The 22298-nt window shown below is 38.0% G+C and overlaps 2 protein-coding genes across 3 annotated transcripts; one reads left to right on the plus strand and one right to left on the minus strand.

The window, feature by feature from the left end:
- The first annotated feature begins 573 nt into the window (after positions 1–573).
- ccnd3 (cyclin D3) lies at positions 574–6152 on the plus strand. The gene is made up of 5 exons (XM_058759975.1): positions 574–992; positions 1560–1775; positions 2741–2900; positions 4703–4845; positions 5681–6152. The coding sequence occupies exons 1-5, from the start codon at positions 792–794 to the stop codon at positions 5789–5791; spliced, it is 831 nt and encodes a 276-aa protein (XP_058615958.1). The 5' UTR covers positions 574–791; the 3' UTR covers positions 5792–6152.
- A 665-nt stretch (positions 6153–6817) lies between these two features.
- nuak2 (NUAK family, SNF1-like kinase, 2) lies at positions 6818–21142 on the minus strand. 2 transcript variants are annotated; one of them, XM_058759971.1, is made up of 6 exons: positions 20233–21131; positions 15905–16025; positions 15669–15820; positions 11815–11880; positions 10155–10407; positions 6825–9063 (listed from the first exon to the last, which is right to left on the minus strand). In XM_058759971.1, exons 1-6 carry the CDS (start codon positions 20392–20394, stop codon positions 8060–8062), a joined length of 1758 nt encoding a protein of 585 aa, XP_058615954.1. In that variant the 5' UTR covers positions 20395–21131; the 3' UTR covers positions 6825–8059. The 2 variants fall into 2 exon arrangements, with proteins under 2 accessions (XP_058615953.1, XP_058615954.1); XM_058759970.1 differs by having other exon boundaries at positions 6818–9063; positions 15669–16025; positions 20233–21142.
- Between the last annotated feature and the right edge of the window lie 1156 nt (positions 21143–22298).

Here is a 22298-nt window from a genome sequence, read left to right on the forward strand (position 1 = left end):
AAAGGTAATTACAGCTTTTTATCTCACAATTCGGATTTTCTCGCAATTCTGAGAAAAAAAGAGACAAACTTCTTTTAAAGAGATTTTAAAAAAAATTACTTTTTTCACAATTCCGTGTCTACGCCTCTCAATTCTGAATTATTTTCTTATTTTGGAGAGTTTACATTCTGCATTTTTTTTTTTCCTACCACGGCATAAAATATTAAAAAGATAATTGTAAAAAAATAAAATAAAATCTCACAAGTCAGAATTTTTTTTCTTGCAATTGAGAGTTTATATGTAACAATTCAGACTTTTTTCCCTCAGCATTGCAAATTCATATCTCTCAATTTGATATGATTTGATTAGTTGATATATCTTGCGATTTTGATTGTAAAGTCAGATATAAACTCGCAAGAAAACAAGTCAGAATTGTGACAAGTCTCACGGAAACAGGTTTCCATAATTTAGCAAGTAATTGTAAAAGCAGTATTTTTTTTTCTTGCTGAATTCATTAGACTGAGAACTTGTATAAATAAAATAATTTTGTTTTTATGAAGCCTACCAGCCGCATCACCGGCGATGTGACGTCACAACAATCGTTGCCGTTCCCGAGAGCGCGGGCACGCCGCGCGCCGCAGCTCGCTCACGAACCTTCTTTTAACTGAGTAAAAAACCATGTGTTTTCATATATGAATTTGACTAAATGTATTGTATATATATATTTCGAGCTGTTAGGGGTTGTGTGAACATAAACCCCGCGTCTCGCTCGTGACTGACGGTAAGTTTGACCGCTTTGATCAGTCCGTCAGATGGAGTTGATCTGTCACGAGCTGGTCGAACCGGACTCGAGCTTCAGACCGGTTCGCGCGTTCAGAGACGCGGTTCTGATCCGAGACTCGCGCGTCTGTCAGAACCTGCTGAGCTCGGAGAGACCGAGCATCAAACCCGGTACCGAACCGACCGACGAGCAGCGCTACGTGCGCCCAATCTTAACGGGATGGATGCTGCAGGTGAGGAGAGATCTAATGAATCATATCAACCTGACTCAGTGATTCGAATCGTGTTCTGATTCAGTGATTCGAATTACACTAATCTGATGCTGTCTAGTGAATCGTATTCTGAATCAGTTATTTGGATTTTACTGATGTCTAATGAATCGTGTTCTGACGCACTGATTTGATTCTAATGAATCTTATTCTGACTCCGTGATTCGAATCACTCTAATCTGATTCCATCTAATGAATCATACTCTGATTCAGTGATTCGAATCACTCTGATCTGATGCTGTCTAATGAATCTTAATCTGACTCCGTGATTCGAATCACTCTAATCTGATGCTGTCTAATGAATCTTAATCTGACTCCGTGATTGAATCACTCTGATCTGATGCTGTCTAATGAATCTTAATCTGACTCCGTGATTCGAATCACTCTAATCTGATTCCATCTAATGAATCGTACTCTGATTCAGTGATTCGAATCACTCAGATCTGATGCTGTCTAATGAATCGTACTCTGACTCAGTGATTCGAGTCACTCTGATCTGAATCCTGAATCACGGAGCTTGTTCTCGAGCAGGTGTGTGAGGATCAGAAGTGTGAGGAGGAGGTGTTTCCTCTGGCCGTTCATTACCTGGACAGGTACATGTCCCAGAATGCCGTGCGCAGGTGTCGTCTGCAGCTGCTGGGGTGCGTCTGCATGTTCCTGGCCTCCAAACTGCGGGAATCGGTTCCTCTGAGCGCCGCCAAGCTGTGCGTCTACACCGACCACGCCGTCACCCTCCCAGAGATCCTGGTAACGTCACGTGACCCGCTTTACACAAACCGTTAGCATCCAGCTATACGCAGCTTTTAGGTTTGGGAGAACTGCTGCGGCAACTCAACTCTTTTATTATGCAAGGTATTGTGGGTAATATTAGCCCGAAGCACACTTTGACAGTCCTCTAGTAATAGTGACTTCTCTAGCTTGATATTTTCAGCTTTTATATTCTGAATGAATGACCTACATTTGAAGGAAATATAAATATTAGAAGAAATACTAAGTTGAAGTATTAAAATTACTAAAATTTAAAAAAATAAAATAAAGCTTTATAGAAAATTAAAAAACATAAACTTAAGAACACTGAAATAAAATAATCTAAAAAAAAATGTTAAAACTATCCTGCATTTGAAGTTGTTATTGTTAATTGAAATTAAAACATTAAAAATCATTTTCATTAATTTGTAAAGCCTAAAATATAAATTATGAAAAAATAAAAATGACAAAAGCACATTACAAAATAAAAATAAAAATATTAAAGTCTAAAAGGGGCTAGTTTAATTTTTTTAAAGAATAGAATTATAATAGAGAGTGCTAGAGTTAGAGGATCAAATAAAGATGGAATTTCAGTGAATTTCATTGTTGCTCATCAATCGTACTCAGTGCGTCTATCAGTGTTACTTTAATATTATTTATACAGTTTTGTTAATATTAGGTTTTATTTTATATATATATATATATATATATATATATATATATATATTCTGTTAATGTTTACTTTATTTAAAGTGATTAATTTTTTAATTTTTTTTAATGGTTTTAGCTTTTGTTAACTATAATAACCCTGGCATAAATATGATAATAAACTATATTACTTATTATTAAAAATCTACTTATTATTTATTTATTTGTTTAATACTAAAAACCCTGGCTTTACTATTTAATGCTAACTTTTAAAAATGTTTTCTTAGTTTAGTTGTGCATGTGGTTGATGTGTGCAGCAGTGGGAGGTGCTGCTGGTGTCGCGTCTGGACTGGGATCTGGCCGCGGTTCTGCCGTCTGATTTCTTGGAGCCGCTGCTGCAGACGCTGCCGCTGAGCGCCGAGGACACGGCTTCGGTCCGGAGACACATGCTCTCCTACATCGCTCTGAGCTCCACAGGTATCCGCCGCATCAGCAGCTGCTCTGATCCGCTCTTTGTGTGCGGCTCATTGTTCCTCTGCAGCTCTGCACATCAGCGTCTGGCGCTCGCTAACACACTGAACTGAGAAGCAGCCATAGACTGCATTAGCTTTCCTCTGAACACGTTATTACTCGCGATATAAAGCATCGAGACAAACGAATCAAAGCCTCATTTAATCACATTAGTGTTAGTGTTGTTTGTAGACATAATTGTTTACTTTTATTAGGTTGTGGATTTAAATGTATATTAAGGCATTCTCAAAGACTACTTTTTGTCAAGGTTTACTTATTCTTTTTTTTTACATGAAATAATTAGCAATTTATTTACAATTGGTTTTATGTATTTATTTTTGTTAATTAATTACTAATTCATTTACATTTGAATTTATGAACCTCGATTCATCTTATCTTATTCAGCAATTTTAAAAATAAATATATATATATATATATATATATATATATATATATATATATATATATATATATCTGTGACCCTGCAGCACAGAAGCAGTCATAAGCAGCACAGGTATATTTGTAGCAATAGTCAACAATACATTGTATGGGTCAAAATTATACATTTTTCTTTTATGCCAAAAATCATCAGGATATTAAGTAAAGATCATGTTCCATGAAGATATTTTGTAAATTTCCTACCGTAAATATATCAAAACTTCATTCTTGATTAGTAATATGCATTGCTAAGAACTTCATTTGAACAACTTTAAAGGAGATTTTCTCAATATTTAGATTTTTTGCTCCCTCAGATTCCAGATTTTCAAATAGTTGTATCTCAGACAAATATTATATTATAATTATAATTATTATAATTATATTATAATTTCAAAAATTGACCCTTACGACTGGTTTTGTGCTCCAGGGTCACATATAATTTAAAAATATGTAATTAAAAAGACTGAATTAGTCACTGAACAGAGAAAAAGACTCTTTTGGTTCAATTTGATTAACAATTATTAAAGTGAATAGAAAAAATAATAATTAATTTAGCAATTTTAAAAATCATTTATTTATTTAAAATAATTATTGTTTTTATTAATCTAGCAATTAATATTAGTATATATATATATATATATTCTTATATATAAATATATTTAATATATAAACATAACATATTTTTCTGAAATATATTCATGCATGTGTTTGTATTTATATATATATATATATATATATATATATATACATAATAAATATACACAGCACATGCTCATATATTATGTAAACAAAATTTTTATTTTGGATGCGATTAATCGCAATTAATCGTTTGACAGCACTAATTTTTTTTTGTGAATATTGTAAATGAATAGAACTGTTACTAATGTAAATTAATTACATTAGACCACATTAGAAGTATTAATTTAGTGATTTACTTGATTTAAAATATTTTTTTGTTTTTATGAATTTAGTGATTAATAATTGATTGATTAATCATTCATTAATTAATTCCTTTTAATTCATCAATCTTGAAGCAAATGTAGATGTTCTCGATGATGATCGTTTAATTTCAGTCACTTTTATAAGAAACAACTTTAATCATACATTTAGATTAAAATGTGCTTTTATTCATTCATGAAGCATTTTGTCTTTTTTTTTGTATTAAATACATTTTTATTTACACAGTAATGAATCACTGAAAACTGTTACACAATACTTTAATTATTTACAATTAATTTATTAGGTTAGAATGATTTATATAGTTGCAGTGCTAGGATTGGTGGGTTTTGTTTTCAGGGCGGGGCTTACACGAGCGGTGTGTGTGTTTTCAGAGCTGAAGTTCTCGGTCTTCCCTCCGTCTGCGGTGGCCTGCTCGTGTTTAACGGCGGCCGTGATCAGACTGGACGTCCTAAAGAATGAATTCGGCCCCGACGGCCTGCTGCAGCTGCTGAGGGACGTCCTAAACGCAGACATGGTGAGGACACATTCACTAGTAACACTAGAATCATTTCAAAATATTAAAGTATCATAACGTTATAGATGTTTAAATGTAAAGAAAATGCACTGTACCAGTTTTATTTTATTTCAAATATTTTTTGAACCCAAAATTGCTGTAAAATTAAAGCCTTATGTCTATATAAGTTATGTTCCAAATTTGAAGTTGATATTAAAAAACTTTTAAGAGATACCACAAACAGCCACCAGGTGCCTTCAAAACCTCTTTGAATGTGTTTTTGATACATTTTTCTGTCTCAATTTCTCTGTCAATGTTACTTCTATCAAAAAATAACCACCAAATATGGAATCTTGAGACTCAGGCCTTTCCGATGATTCTAAAAGACCATAATACATTTTGTAATATGACACTTGACTCCACCCACTAAGGGGGAGGAGACCGATAAAAGATTTTAAAGTACCATTTCCATGGTAACGCATTGTCCGATTGAAAAAAGGGTTTTCACAGGATGAATTCTGAGGTTTTAAGATTTCAAATGATATATCATTTATGATGATTACTAAAATATGTGACAACGAAAAAAAGAGCGCCATTGGGCCCACACTTAAACATCTTCAAATGTTAATCATATATCGTTAATAATCACAACATAGCTATTTTTTATTTAATCTTTGTGAATAAGAACCGATGCAAAAAAGAACAAATATAAGAAAGAAACAAGTGTATAGTGTATTACTTTTTTTCATTTTACATCTAAACCAATAATCAAATGTAAAAATCACTTTAGTGTGTTCATTTACAAATAAATTGAAGCAAACAGCCCTGACTGAGCCAGACTCTCTGTGTGATCCAGGTGTCCCTGCGCTCCTGCTTCTCGTCGCTGGAGGAGACCATCGATCAGGTGCTGCCGTCTCCACCCGAGCTCCTCCGCTCACCTGTGCAGGTGCAGGACCTGACGCTCTGACAGGTGGATGCATCCAACCCTCTCAGATCCATCAGATACGCTCAAACCAATGGATTCTCGTGTTTGTTTTCTCTTATTGTTGACGGTTCCGGTGCGTTAGCGTTTGTTGACGATGTTCGCATTAGTTTTAATGTCGCAGATGTTCTGCACCCAAGCAAATATTTGCATTGTCGGGAAACCTTCGCCCTGTCAAACACACACGCTGCATGATTACACACGTCATTAATTTCGTGCAGTCTTCTTGGACTTGAATACATGCTATTGATAAACTCTTTTTCAATTTTAAAGATAAATGTGAAAATAAACAGCATATATGTGGACGGTGAATGGTTTAAGCGTGGTGGTTTAAGCTGAAGTGCCACATTTCACACTGAAATCAAAAGACAGAATGGTTTTGCATTAAGAAAATCAAGCCTGTTCTTCATCATGCAATTATTTTTAAGATTAGATTTTAATTAAAACTAGCATAAGTTAAATTCAGAATAACAAACACTACCATCATATATACTGGCATGACGTGTAATAAATATTTCTTGCATACTAATTAGCAAATTTACATGTGATAAAAAGTCACAATGCAAAAAATTACCCCAATTAATCTATCAATCACCTGATTCACCTAGAAAATGAACTTTAGACAATAATTTAATTTAACCTGCATCCCAAAACACATATTTAATACCACACCAGAAATTATTTTTTTGAAATATGCATAATAAAAAATTTTTTTTTTTGTATTTCCTATTTTCATTTTAGTAATTTTGATGTGTGTTTTTCTAATCTTTATTAGTTTTTTTTTTTTAAATATCAATATATTTTTAATTATTTTAGTACATCAAGTTAAATTGAACAAAAATGGTGAATTTTGCTTCGGCAACTAGCTGAAATAAAGTAAGTTTACTTTTTAATATTTTATTTCAGTCAACATTTAGTATATTTCAAGTAACTAAAATGTTTTTACGTTTATGTTTTGATTAACTATAAAAACCCTGGTATTGGGGTCATACTACCTCTTCAAAAGACCACAGACGCATTTGTTGCATACTATTTGCCTTAATTACTTTCAAATTCATTAATACTTAAACTATAAAAGCTGCACCACAGTTCTCACATACTATTGGGTATAAATGTCATTTAGGGTTATCCAGGAGACTATGATGGGTACAAAAGAACCGACAGCCAGAGAGCATTTTCCACTTCATTTGTGCTGTTTTATTGTTCCACTGAGTCAAAGACTCATCAGGGCAGATAAATCAGGCAATTTGGCAAATAAACATGCTGGAACTCGAACAAAATATGACACCAAACAGAAGAAGAACACCTCATTACCCGGGTTATCTCGAGCCGTGACACTCCGAGCAGCCCTACAGATCGCACTGCTGCTCTACTGGACTTACAAACACTGTATGAAGAGTTCAGATTTACTGATGACCCCAAACACCCTGCTATGACACCGAAACACCATTCCACCCCATTCCTAAATAGCTGTAGCCACAGAATTGTTAACATCCAGTAAATCTCACCCTTTCAACACGTTTCTCGAAGACAGAATGTTTGTAACAAAATTTGAGAAGCGCTTTTAGTTTCATCTTATTCTGAAAGGTCACGGTGTCTTTTACCATCCTAATAAACTGCGACATGGAAGCAGTTCAAACACTCCTATCTGTACAATTCTTATCATGAAACAGATGCAAAACTAAAGTATGGACTACATAAAGTCATAAAAAGGCAGCAGTTTATTGCATCCGTGCACCTGTGAACTCTTGAGCAGTTAACGGCATGTTGTAAAAAGTCAGAAATTGGCGGGAACGATCTTCAAAAGCACTTTAGTCAATCTTTGCACTGTGAGTTTTGTTGTGTTCTACCACCAGCATTCACGTTAAAAACAAACTGAACTCACAATGGTTCTGAACTTTATCGTGAGTCATCTTTGGTATTTTTGACTAGCCAACACCCTAAACAGTCATTTAAAAACGTTTCAAAGAATAACCAGTCAGTTGTTCGTCACTGGGAGCAAGGCAGCTGACGAAATAAGTCACTTTTCTCAAACCAAGTATACATAATAAAAACCACCGTTTTGCACGTTACACAAACTGCTGTTCCCTCAGAATGAAATGCATGTCCTAAACAGGACGTCCTGTCCTCTACGAAGACCCATTTCCTGCTGGGTCTGAAACCATTCCTTGACCACTCTTTGTCTGGCATTGCTTCAGAAGTACTTTCCTTGCTTCCAGCCGGCTTCCTTTTCCAAGCGCAACTGGAGTTGCGTCATCTCTGCACATCGTAGTCCCTGTGCGTTTCAGTTGCTCCCAAGGCTTGTTTGTAAGTCTGAGTGACGTTTTCGCAGTCAGAAATTGAAAACACGCTATCGGATACTCCTGTACGGTAGCAGGCCATGTCCATTTCCCAGTGTCCCTGAGACGCTTCCCTCAAGTCGAGGAGATTGTCAGCGGATACGCATCCTCTCATCCTCCGTCCACCTGCTGGTCGCTCCATTGGGGCGACTGGAATCTCGCGGTCGGGTAGGTCAAGTTTGTCAAAGGACTCCGTGGAGAGGATGCTATCCTCGCTGATCGCCCCGCTCGGTCGGGATCTGTTGACCACCGTTGGTAAAGAGGGTGCAAGCTGGTCCAGCGAGCCAAATTCCTGCAGGCCGCCGGAAAACTTGCCGTGCCGTTTGAGGATGCCCTTGCGGTGTGGCTCTGGGTTCCCAAGAGTCTGTCCGGAGCTCTCCGGAGAAGAGGAATAATAGCCTGACTCGCTTTCCGAAGGCTTCTTCAGGATGCCTTTAGGAGGTGGAGGCAGGACAGATGGCGCCAAAGCGTTCTGGCTCTTCTCCTCCAAGGGTGTAGCCTGGGAGTCACTGGGCGCTTTCTGTTTAAGGCTCCCCCGCTTCTTTAGAATTCCTTTAGATGGGCGAGGAGCTTCCTGCATGGTCTGCGAGACGTTGTTTTCTTTGCGCGACCTGCGTATGGAGCGCTGTCGCTGGACCGGTTCCCCTCCGGTGGCCCCACCTGTTCGCAACAGGCAGCGCATCTTGGAGCTGCTCTCTAGTAGAGGACGAGATGTGCGGCGTAGCCAATCCGCGATGCGAGTCGGGCCACACGCGGCAGTCGCGTGTCCTGGCTCCTGATGTGCAGCTGCGGGTTCATTCTGAGCCAGTAGAGGGAGCTGATAGCCCCAGTTGAGCCACCAGTGACCCGCGATCTCCTCCAAAGTAGCTCTACGCTCTGGGTTTACCATCAACATCCAGCGGATCAAACCACACGCATCTGTGGAACGACAAAAAGGATTAGGATTGATGCTACAAATTACCTACAACAGGGATGTTCCAGTCCTGCTTCAGGAGGGCCACCATCCGGTCGAGTTAGCTCCAGCTCTAATTAAACTCGCACGAGCCAGCTAACCAGCGTCGTCAGGATCACTAGAGGCAGGTGTGTTGGAGCTAATCTCTACAGGAAAATGGCCCTCCAGCTGCAGGACTGGACACCCCTGGCCTACAACATCACAGACTTCAAAGCTGCATTCAGACAGACTAGTGTGTGGCTTCTGGAAGTCATTCTTTTCTGGTAAGAGTTCGCAACGTGAGGGACTGTTGGCAGTGCAAAGCAGGTGTATCCATGTGGAACAGTTTCAAAGTTTTATGTAACTATGCAAATGATCAGCAATGCAATGTTTTGACTACTAATGGGAATGAAAGAATGGGAGCGCAAACAGTGCCCAGTATCCTGATACTGTGTGTTCCCAACCCTGTTCCTGGAGGCACACCAATCGTACACATCTTCAAACTCTTCCAAATCAAACACACCTGATTCAACTCATCAGCTTGTTAGTATAGACTCCAACTGATAAGGGAGACATCCAAAACGTGTACTGTCGGTGTGCCTCCAGGAACAGGGCTGGGAAACATTGCGTGGCAAAATTAGTTCATGTTACCCGGTTCTCTGCAATTCTCTGTAATGTTGGGACATAGCTAAAAATTATGCGTGAAAACCCATGTGAGAAATTGGACCAAAAATGTTAAATCAACATTAAAATAGCCACTACAAACAACATCATGGCAACCAGACAACCTCCAGCAATAAAGTTGCTGCCGGTGTCAACTCAACAGTCAGAACTCAAATTTATGAGACTGCCATGCAATGGTCAACTGATGGAAGGCACGTAATTCAGAACGTTATCTGCTAGAAATAGATAAGCTCCATCTATAAAACTGTTACATGGCATGGGTGAAAGAGCCATGTCTGGATCTTCGACAAACACAGTAAACCAGCTTCATGCCTTGGTTTAAAAATAGGTCAAGCGGTACACAAAGTAGGTCTCTTGAGTTTCGATCGTCTTCTATATTGTTTAAGAGCCTCACCAGCTGGTTTGGTGGGTTTGCGGTAGTTTCCAGTGCTGATCTGCTGGACCAACTTCTTGTGGTCTTGTCCGTCGAAAGGCATGGCTCCATGAACCAGGGTGTACAGTAAGACGCCCAGAGACCAGCTGTCTACCTCCGGTCCTCTGTACGGCCTGCCGTTCACAATCTCGGGCGAAGCGTACAGAGGACTGCCGCAGAACGTCTGCAGGAATTTTTCATCCTGGTAGAGGTTTGACAACCCGAAGTCAGCAATCTGAAAAACAGACAGTGGTTTCGATCAGTGCTTCTCATCTAGCGGTCATTGGCCTTTCGCTCTGCCAGTTTTATAGCTGAAAGTTGATTTATGCAAGTTTCGATAGGGTGTTTGTTTTATGGCGTCTTGTTTAATAACTCTAGAGAACAGGAGTATCAGAGATAACGTTTCAAACAGACTATGAAAGTCGTGATAGAGAAATGGCTTTAAAGGGATAGTTCACCCAAAAATGAAAATTCTGTCATTAATTACTCACCCTCATGTCGTTCCAAACCCGTAAGACCTTCGTTCATCTTCAGAACACAAATCAAGATATTTCTGATGAAATCCGAGAGCTTTCTGACCCTCCATAGACAGCAAGATACTAACACGATCAACGCACAGAAACGTAGCAAGGACATCGGTAAAATAGTCCATGCGACATCAGGGGACTTGTGAATACGCTTTGTGTGCAAAGAAAACAATAATAACAATTTATTCAACAATTCTTATCCCCAGTCTTCTGCCATTTTAGAGAGTACCCCAGAACGCACAAAAACTATTCTCGTAACTTCGCAAAATTACGGTTGAACCCCTGATTTCCCATGGACTACTTTAACCGATGTCCTTACTATGTTTCTGTGCATTGATCGTAGTATATATATCCTTGCTGTCTATGGAGGGTCAGAAAGCTCTCGGATTTCATTAGAAATATCTTCATTTGTGTTCTGAAGATGAACAAAGGTCTTACGGGTTTGGAACGACATGAGGGTGAGTAATTAATGACAGAAATTTCATTTTTGGGTGAACTATCCCTTTAAGGCCGTTCACACCAGGAACAATAACTATAAAGATAACTATATCTTTATCGCTATCTTTACAGTTATCGTTCTTGGTGTGAACGGGGCTTAAGACACGCAAAGGTCTGTCCAGGTCAGCGCAAATCCGTTCAGCAGTTTCCAATGAGGTTGTCCAGTCCTGATCCTGGAGGGCCACTGTCCTGCAGAGTTTATCTCCATTCCTAATGAAACACACAGCTAATCAAGGTCTTCAGCAGTGGTTCCCAATCCTGGTCCCGGAGAACCCCCAACATGGCATGTTTTTGATGTCTTTCTTATCTGACACGCACATTTGAGGTCTTGGAGTCTTTACTACGATATGATACGGTATAAGCTACGATACATTGGGGGTTCTCCAGGACCAGGATTGAGAACCACTGGTCTTCAGGATTACTAGAAACATCCAGGCAAGTGTGTTTGGGGCAGGCTAGATCTAAACTCTGCAGGACGTCGCCCCTCTAGGAGCAGGATTGGACACCCCTGGTAATAATAAAACAAACATTTATTCTGCTGATCATTCTTATATGAGGTCCAATGAACTACTTGAAAAACCTTCACAAATTAAAAATTCATTCTGTCCTGAACTTACCTTTATATTGCCGTTTTCGTCCAGCAAGATGTTCTCCAACTTCAGATCGCGATGAACAATCCCGTTCTGTTGGAAAAACAGAGATATTTAGAAAAATTTTGACTAGATGAGCTGTTTTTGACGCACTGTTGAGTACGCTCACGCTCACCTACACACGCTCACCTACACACGCTCGCTCACGCTCACACACTCACCTACACACGCTCACCTACACATGCTCACCTACACACGCTCACCCACACACGCTCACCCACACACTCACGCTCACCTACACACGCTCGCTCACGCTCACCTACACACGCTCACCTACACACGCACGCCACTCACGCCACTTACACACGCCGCCACGCCACACACTCATTTACACACGCCGCCACGCCACACATTCACACATTCACCTACACACGCTCACCTACACACGCTCGCTCACGCTCACACACTCACACATTCACCTACACACGCTCACCTACACACGCAAACTCACACTCACACACTCACGCTTACCTACACACGCCACCTACACACGCAAACACACACTCACGCCACGCCACACACTCACATTCACCTACACACGCCACCTACACACGCCACGCTCACCTACACACGCCACGCCACACATTCATTTACACACGCCGCCACGCCACACACTCACACATTCACCTACACGCCACCTACACACGCAAACACACACTCACCTACACACTCACGCTCACCTACACACGCTCACACACGCCGCCATGCTCACCTACACATGCTCACCTACACACGCTCACTCACGCTCACGCTCACCTACACACGCCGCTCACGCCACCTACACACGCCACCTACACACGCACGCCACTCACGCCATTTACACACGCCGCCACGCCACACACTCATCTACACACGCCGCCACGCCACACATTCACACATTCACCTACACACGCCATTTACACACGCCGCCACGCCACACACTCACACATTCACCTACACGCTCACCTACACACGCAAACTCACACTCACACACTCACGCTTACCTACACACGCTCACCTACACACGCAAACACACACTCACGCTCACGCTCACACACTCACACATTCACCTACACACGCAAACTCACACGCCACCTACACACGCCACGCCACACATTCATTTACACACGCCGCCACGCCACACACTCACACATTCACCTACACGCCACCTACACACGCAAACACACACTCACCTACACACTCACGCCACACTCACACACTCACGCTACCTACACACGCCGCCATGCTCACCTACACATGCTCACCTACACACGCCACACACTCACCTACACGCTCACCTACACACGCCGCCACGCCACACACTCACGCCACCTACACACGCCACACACTCACGCCACACACTCACGCCGCCACGCCACATACACACGCCGCCACTACATACACACGCCGCTCACTCACACTCACACTCACCTACACGCTATTCACACTCACCTACACACACTCACACACGCTCACCTACACACGCTCACACACACACGCTCACACACACACGCTCACACACACACGCTCACACACGCGCTCACACACGCTCACCTACACGCACACACACGCTCACCTACACACGCTCACTCAAACACACTCACGCTCACACACACGCTCACTCACGCTCACACACTCACACACGCTCACCTACACACGCACACACACGCTCACACACTTACACACGCTCACACACACACACTCAGACTCACCTACACACACGCACTCACGCACCCGCTCACACTCACACTCACACACTCATATATTTAATTGACTTCTTTCATAAATTGCAGTGACTCTGAAATATGAGACACAAATCCTTCAGGAGTTTAGGACACATGCTTATTCCATAACTGTTTTATTTCCTATTTAGGTTTATGTATATGCTATATTTTTTAAGATGAACTGTTTTTCCAAGGCAGTATCATAGCTATTAAAATCTTTCTTGTTCTGATCTCAAAGTAAAAGAGGAGCGAAAGTCTGCTTTTTTGGTGGCTGTGTTTTAAAATGAAATTATTATAATCTTAATTCAAGTGATGAAGGATTGTGAAAGTCTGATAGTAATCAGTGTTGAGTATGACTGTAAGATTACCGTTTCAAAACATTCGTTAGAAATTTAGAATCAAAAAGCAATCAGTTACATTACTTTAATAAAGTAATTGAAAAGATACACTACTTGTTACATTTTGAATGCAGTAATCTGTAACCTTCCCGACACTGACTATCCCAACGACGCCTGGAGGGAATTTCACTATTTTTTAATTTCAGTTTCACTCTTAAACACTTTCCTAACGACAAACAATCAGGAAAATCCCCAGACGTTCCTCTGATTGTCTAAAACTTCTATCTCTAAATCTGGCGTCGGAGCTGGAATGCCAGTCTTTCGTGATTGTGCTTCTCTGCAGGGGGGCAAAGCCTCATTTAACACGGCAACAAAAGCTCAGCGACGCTCAGATCTCTCGCACGTAACCGTATCGTCACGACAGAGCCGCTCGAGCAGCTTCGCTCAGTTGCGTGAAAGTGGAGCGTTTCTCTCAGACGCAGCGCAGTCATGCAGAGACTGATGAGCGTTATGCAACCCGCGAGCGTTCCCAGAGCCTTCCCATAGTTCTCCTGCCTGTGAGAAACGCTCTCATGACGTCTGACTAATATTTAGTCTGGCTGACCCCTGCAGCTGACAGATATCTGCTAAACTGCACTGTGGGGTGACAAACTAAAACCCTAAACCTGCAAAATACCTCCAAAGAGTGTCGTTTTTGGTTTCAAAACCAGTGTTATAGACACGACGTACTAGAAAGTCATTTTTACCAGCAGCTGTTAGATTATATAATCAATGCCGTATCAGATGATTGACGTAGAATTTTAATTGTATGGGGTATAAATATGGAGGAATGCGTACTTTGATGCTTGAAACAAAGGGGTGCTGTATGAAATGTAGTATTTTATTTTTATATCTTATTTATTTATGTATTGTGTGGTGAGCTCTGCTGTGACGTGTTAATTTATCCTTGGGATTAATAATGTCAATAAAATCAAAATTTTAGCATTACTATACCACTCTAGTTTTTATTATTTTAAATTGATAAATAAAAAAAATAAAAAAAGTGTGCATTTTCTAATTAAAAGTTGTATTTTTGTTGTGATTAAAAAAAAAGACAATCTATACAATTATACATTTTTAATTTAGTCTTAGTTTTATTCGTTTTAGTACTTAAACTAAAAAATGTGAAATGTAAAAAAAAAAACGTAATTTAAAAATATATTTTAATTTATTTCATTTACCTCAGACCTAAAGAATAGAAATTATAGTAGTGTTATTAAAAAATAGTATTTAAAAAGATATTTAAAAAAATTTGTTTACAACGTTAGTTTATTTTTTTAAGTCTGTAATTTTGTTGTGTTTGTCATTTTTTTTAAAATGTTTTTCCATTTAGTTTTTTTTTTTTCATTTGTATTTCAGTTTTAGTTAATTTAGTTAATTTAACAATGTTTTGTTTTTTTAAATATTTTAATTTATTTCAGTTAACTTCCATTTCATTTCAGATAAATTATGATGGCTGATATTATACGTGTTTTTTCTTTCTTTCAACACTGTCTTTATTGATTTTAGCAACTTTAACATGTAATAAGAAAAATTATAATAAGAGAAGAAAAAAGGGGGTTAAAACGTGTTTTATACGTATGCTTTACTTTTAAATAAGATTTAAAATATATTATAGCTTCAATCTGCTGAAATCAAGCATCAAAATATTGCATTTAAAAACATTTAGCAATAGAAAATAACTATATCTAAAGAGAAAAAGTTTTAATGGTGCCTTAGAAAGAAGAAGATATATTCTCACCCGGTGGCAGTAATGGACGGCAGAGACGATCTGTCTGAAGAAGTGTCTGGCCTGGCTCTCAGAGACGCGCTGTTTGTCGCAGATGTAGTCGTACAGATCTCCTTTACTGGCGTACTCCATCACGATCACGATCTTCTCCGTATTCTCAAACACTGAAACACAGTCACACGCAGCATGAAGACGCTCAGGCCTGCAGTCGATTCCTCGTCTGAGCACATAACGAGAGCGGAGCGTACCTTCATAGATGCTGATGATGTGCGGATGAGTGAGAGACGACATGATCTCGATCTCGCGCCGGATGTGCATCAGGTCCTGCTCGTCCCGGATCTTCTCCTTACGGATCGACTTTATAGCCACCTGCAGAACAAAACCAGTCGTTACGATTATATCTGAGAGAAGCATCCATCATTTCAACAAACAGCCACTGTAGCCAAAAACTATACCACATATTTGTGTTAGTAAAATATTGTAAAAATGGTCAAAACTAGCAAAAATCTAGTTAAAGTAACTATATGCATATTAAAAAAATTATATTGTGGTATTCTGCATAGTGAAATAAGTCATTTAAACGGATCTTATGCAACTCTGTCGTATTGAAAGTGATATTGATACACATAGTTTCACACATGATTTACAGAGAAGTTCATACTGCTTACAGTAAAACTGAGATCAGACACAGCGAGGATCGTCATGCGTTTGCATGCTGTTAGTCTTTGAGTCTCAGGCTCTCTTTTGTCCCTCTTTGTGTGTGTGTGTGTGTGTGTGTGTGTGTGTGTGTGTCGTCAGGCATGCTTTACATTCCTGAGTGTGAGAGACGCTGATGACCGGCAGATGGACAAACACACACACACACATTTCTAAAAAAAAAACTAAAAAAAAGCATATTATTTAATAAGTGAATGAAACTTTGCAAATGCTTTAAGACGCTCAATTTAGTTTACTATTATTTCTTTAAGAGATGTAACCATTGAAAATGTGTGTAAGGTTTGTACGTAACATTAGTGTCAAAAATACTTCTGTTAAATTATCATGTTTAGTTTTCTCCTTATATCTCGCACACTTTTGGACCGAATATTGTTGATAATCATGAATATATGCGTCTGTTGATGAACCACTGCAGCATGAAGAATTCATGGAAGTGAATTTATTTGATTTGAAAATATTTATTTATTTATATACATAATAGTCTTTTGGTGTGGTTCATGTGTAGTCTAAAATTTCAAATAACTTCTCAATTTTTTAGTTGAAAAATTAAGAGGTTTAATTAAAAAATAAAAAGGGGTAAATGTGGTAAGATTAAAATGTACTTAAAGTGCTCTAAAAAGATCAACTAAGTGCTATTTTGGGACTCCATGAATATAAACTAAAATGTGCTTTAAACATAAGCAGCACTAAAGAATAATTTTTAGAGCACCTTTTTTCACCTGAGTGTGTGTGCTAGTGTTATCAGGAGCGTTTATCTGTGAGGAAAGAAGCAGGTCAGACGCGTCCAGACTCGCTCGCTTTCCTCAGAAGACGAGAATAATAACGAACTGAACAAACGAGAAAACCCCCGACTGATCTGCTGCTTCAGTTAGAGATGATTAAACAGTAACCAGCTCCAGGAAAATCATATGAAGCCTTTGATTTACACCAACTGCTCGTCAGAAACTAACTAAACTTTAAAAACACCAAAAACAGCACGTCTGCATTGCAGCGTCTCAAAAAACACAAATATAGAATTATCTTGTTTTCCACAAAAATAAATAAATAAATAAAAATGATTATAATTTAAATGAATAAATAAGCTAAACACCCTTAAAACACAGACTTTATTTGCAGAGAGTAAATTATTTTAGTAAAACAATATAATTGAAAATCAGTTATAATGATTAAACAATTTTATTTATTAAATAAAATATTCTATCTAGTAAACTTAATCAATTTAAATGTTGGCTGGTATTTTTTGTGTTTTCCTTTTAAAAATATGTTTAAACAATTCACTTGAGAATAACTGTATCAAATATAATTTAAGTAAAAATAATTTTTCTCTTGTTTAAAACATAACAATTGTAGTTTTGTGCTTCTAAGTAAAAAAAATAAAAACTTTATTGCATATACATTCAAATTATTATTTTACGCAACATATAAACGCCAGTCAGTATTAATTAATATGCATTTCCAAAATATGGAAAAAGAATTCTTCAAACAAAGAGATTTAATAATAAATGAATAATTCCAGCATTTTGTATCTTAAGGTAAATATAAATTAAATAAACATTGTTTTCTTGTTTGAAGCATAAAACTATCATAATTTAGTGTTTTTTGTGCTTCTAAGGTACGGAAAACTAACTTCATAGCAGATTTATTCTAAAAAAATAAAAACTGAATTATTGCATTGTTTTTTTATTTAAATGTCAGTTTTTTGTTTTCAATTAAAAAGTTTAGTTTAAAAATGATGTGTTTGCATGAGGTAAATATTAATATAGGCTAAATATAAATCTAGTTTTTTGTCAGAGGGAGAGAATCGTCTCCAGCAGGAAGTGTCTGTGTGATTCAAGCGTGATGTCACTTCCTGCAGGATCTCCTGTAAACCTCATATGCTGGGAAATAACCTCACATCCTCATCCACCGTCACGGGTCAGAGGTCACACTTCTGATACACATACTGGACATTTGACCGTTCCTTCAACAACACAAAGCCTGCTTTTAGCAGATTGATTTTTTTTTTTGCATCTTAACATGATTATTTTTATGAAAATTAAACATACTTAAGGTTTTTCACACAAATTCTCATTTATGAAATTTATAGAATACATTTCTAAAATAAAGTAATATTAAATAAAATATAGAGAGAGAGCATAAAATATTTATTTTTAAATATTTAGAGTGTAAAAGGTATATATATATATATATATATATAGATAGATATAGATATAGATATAGATAGATTTCATTTTTATTTTATTTTATTTTTCAACATCGTGGTAATGTTTGTTGTTCTTTTATGGCAATGTTATTTTTTTGTATCTCAATATCTCTATTAAAAAAAAAAAAAAAAAAGTTTAACAGTGATGTGAATAACCAGTGAAGAAAAATAAATTTATATTTACATATATATGATTTTATTTTAATGTATGTATAGTATAAAAGTCTAAACATATATTATTAAATATATAAAATTTGAGATATATATATATATATATATATATATACACACACACACACAGTATATTCAATTGTACATGTACTTTTTAGAATACATAAAATAAACTACTATTAATACTGAAATTATATATATATATATATATATATATATGTGTGTGTGTGTGTGTGTGTATATGTGTATATATATTACACATACACTAAATAGTAAATAGAAGTAAATAGAAAATAGTAAAAGTGAGGATTTAGGGTGAACTGTCATGAAAGTAGTTTTAAAAGTCAAAAACAAAACTCTTAGTGTTGCTGAAAACAGGCTTGACTTCATGACCTGCACGTGTTGTGATGAGACGGACGCATTAGGTGTCCTTTAATGGCTCTGTTTCAGACAGAATATGAAGCAGAATCACAATAGGACGCTGCGTGCGAGTGACAAAGCCTGTAAAAATAAGTTGTGTCTCCGTGAATCGAGCCGTGGGCTATTTAAAGCTCTCTCTGAAGGCTGGGCGGCTCCGCAGAACCTGTTTAGTGTTTACTGTGATCTCTGATGTGTGTGTGAGCCGCACACTTACTGTCCTCATCACAACACATCAACACACACGCAAACGAGGAATCCTTCATATCGACAGTTCAGCTGTCACTGGTTCAGATGCTAATTCTTGATATCAGGAACTGATTTCTTACTCGTTAAAACTCCAACTGCACATATCAGACATACAAAAAGCCTTTATTGTTGATATCAATAATTACATTGTCACTAGTTGAAATGTGAATTCTTGATATCTGTAAATGTGCATTTGTCATTTCTGACATCTAACATGACTTATTTCACGAGTAACAATCACATTCATGATATCAGCAGTGAACACAGTCACTAGTGACAATCAGATTATTGATATATAAAAAAAGAACATTTTTAGTAGTTGCAATTCAATTGTTGATATCAAGAATAGACATTTGCACTAGAAACCACGTGATTACTGATATCAAAAACAAAGGCTTTTACTAGTAAGAATTGTATTTCTGATATATATTTAACTAGTAAGAAATCAATTCTTGATATCAACAGTTGAATTTGAATGGCAGCCTATGGTGATGCTTAACTAGTGCAAACTGAACTGTTGATATCAAGAATTCATATCATGTGAAGGAATAAAAGTCAACATAGCTTGCCAAAGTATACAGCACAAACAATCATTAACACCACCAGCATAAAAAAAAAAAGTGCTTAAAACCTGCAGGACATTAAAAAAAAATACCCATAAAATAACTTCTGCCAATTTATTCTTTTGTAAAAAATATTGTTATATTTTATTCACATTTTTTTATTATTTACTTAATTATTTTACGCTTTTTTTTCTTTTTTTTTAATGATTAATATTGTAATAATATAATTCATATTAAAATCTGCGCGATCTCTCACCGTTCTGCCGGACCGGTCCACGGCTTTCTTCACGCGCCCGTACGTGCCCTCCCCGAGCGTCTGCAGGAACTCGTATCGGTGCTTCAGGTTGTGTTTGTGATGGTGCCGCTTCACCGCCTGACGCTTGACGCGCGCGACGCCCGGATTCCCGTCACACTCCATGAGATTTCAGCGCAGGAAGATGAGGAAGAGGAAGATAACGTGCGTTCATGTCCGCGCACAGGTGAGACAGTGAGCGGGCGGCGCGCGCGGAGCGGCTACTAGAGTCGTGTGGGCGGGGCGCTGACCGTAAGTACCGCCCCTCACGTCTATTGTGAACTAGAGGTAGGCGTGTTTAAACCCTTTACAGAGACAGAGCGAGACGCGTCCTAATCTGAAAACCACGCCCACCGGGGGGGAAAAACAATCCGACGCTCTCCATTGATTTTGCATTGCGGAAACTGGCTTCTAATTATCATTTCTGACTTATAACAAAAAACAGAACAATGTCTAAAAGCTGCTGTGTGGCGAGGTGTACAGCAAAACAAGCTAAAAAACCCAGAACTACGTTTTTATAAGCTGTCGAACCCCCCAAAAACTAGCGTTTAAGGACACAAAAGTAGACGCAACGTGTCATGTTACTCCGAGAACTCCGCCCACTGGAGGGAAACGTAATCGGCGACAGGAAACATTCGTTATTTTAAAGCTGCAGTCCGTAACTTTTTTTATGTGTTCAAAATTTACAAAATGTATATAATAAGCATGAATCCGTTTTCTAATCCGCGTTTTTGGCTTGTCCTGAATCACTACGGTACACCTGTAATAAGTGTTTATACTCGGATTATTTTAGACTGGTTCGGGTACCGCTGCGGAGTAACCTCGTAGACATCAACAGAGAGAAGTAGCTCCGGCAACAATGTTCTTCCGCAGGACGCACGCAGTTCTGTTTATTAACCGCTAGAGCGCCAAATCTACAGCTATTTGTGTCCTTAAACGCTCGTTTTGGGGAGTCGACAGCTTATAAAAACCTAGTTCTGGGTTTTATAGCTTGTTTGCTGTACACCTTGCCACACAGGAGCTTTTAGACATTGTTCTGTTTTTTGTTATAAGTCAGAAATGACAAGGAGGCAGCTTCCCGCAATACAAAGGGAATGGAGAGGGTTGGATGCCCCCTCCCCCGGTGTGGGCGTGGCCTAAATGCACTGTCTCTATACTCTTATTTATTTGTATCGCAATCTTTGGAACAACGAACATACAGTAAAAGAGCAATAACATAAATTACATCAAAATAAATGTAATAATAAACAAAGACGAATAAAATAATAATAATAATAATAATAAAATAGGAAAAGCAATAAGAAAATCATGTCTTTAAAATCAAGGCTTGAGTTTTTTTTTTTTTCGCTTTGTTATTTCTTTTTTCTTTTAACATATACAGGTAGTGACCTATTTCTATTTTAAAATGAGTAAAAGTAGTTTTTTTCACTATCCATTTACATTTGTGGATGAAGAATTTTCAATATATATAATGAGTAAATTCACTATATACCAAATTCTGAAGTCAGCAGTATACTCTTAAAAAAAAAAACCTTTTATAAACATTTATACTCAATCGATCTGTTTCCCCTCAGTTTATGATTTACGATCAATATTTTCCGCTCGGCCGGTGTTTATTGTGCGTCCACGCGAGGGCGCGGGAAAACGATCCGTTCCGTTTCATCATCAGCTTCACTAATAAAACTGAAAGTTTAAACAAGGAAGTGGTATTGAAGGGGAATTTGCTCACGTTGCTGTGTTTAGTATGTGAACTCTTACATCAAACGGGCTCAGTTAACAGCGTTTAATGTTTGAATTTAATTCGTTTTATTAGTAGATTAACGCCATTTTGACAGGAATGAACATGCGGCTGCGAGAGACTGAAGCATGGCGTGTTTAACAACATTGACTAAATCAGTGTTTCTTTCGAAAGAAACTTTAAGTAGATAAAAACTCTGTTGTGAAATTATGTTTAATGTGCGTCTATTCCTCACAGGAACGTTTCATTAGCGTTCTATTCAACTGACTACTCAGCTTAAAATGACATTATT

Source organism: Onychostoma macrolepis, chromosome 22 (assembly GCF_012432095.1).
Source record: "Onychostoma macrolepis isolate SWU-2019 chromosome 22, ASM1243209v1, whole genome shotgun sequence".
In the NCBI taxonomy this organism is placed as follows: domain Eukaryota; kingdom Metazoa; phylum Chordata; class Actinopteri; order Cypriniformes; family Cyprinidae; genus Onychostoma; species Onychostoma macrolepis.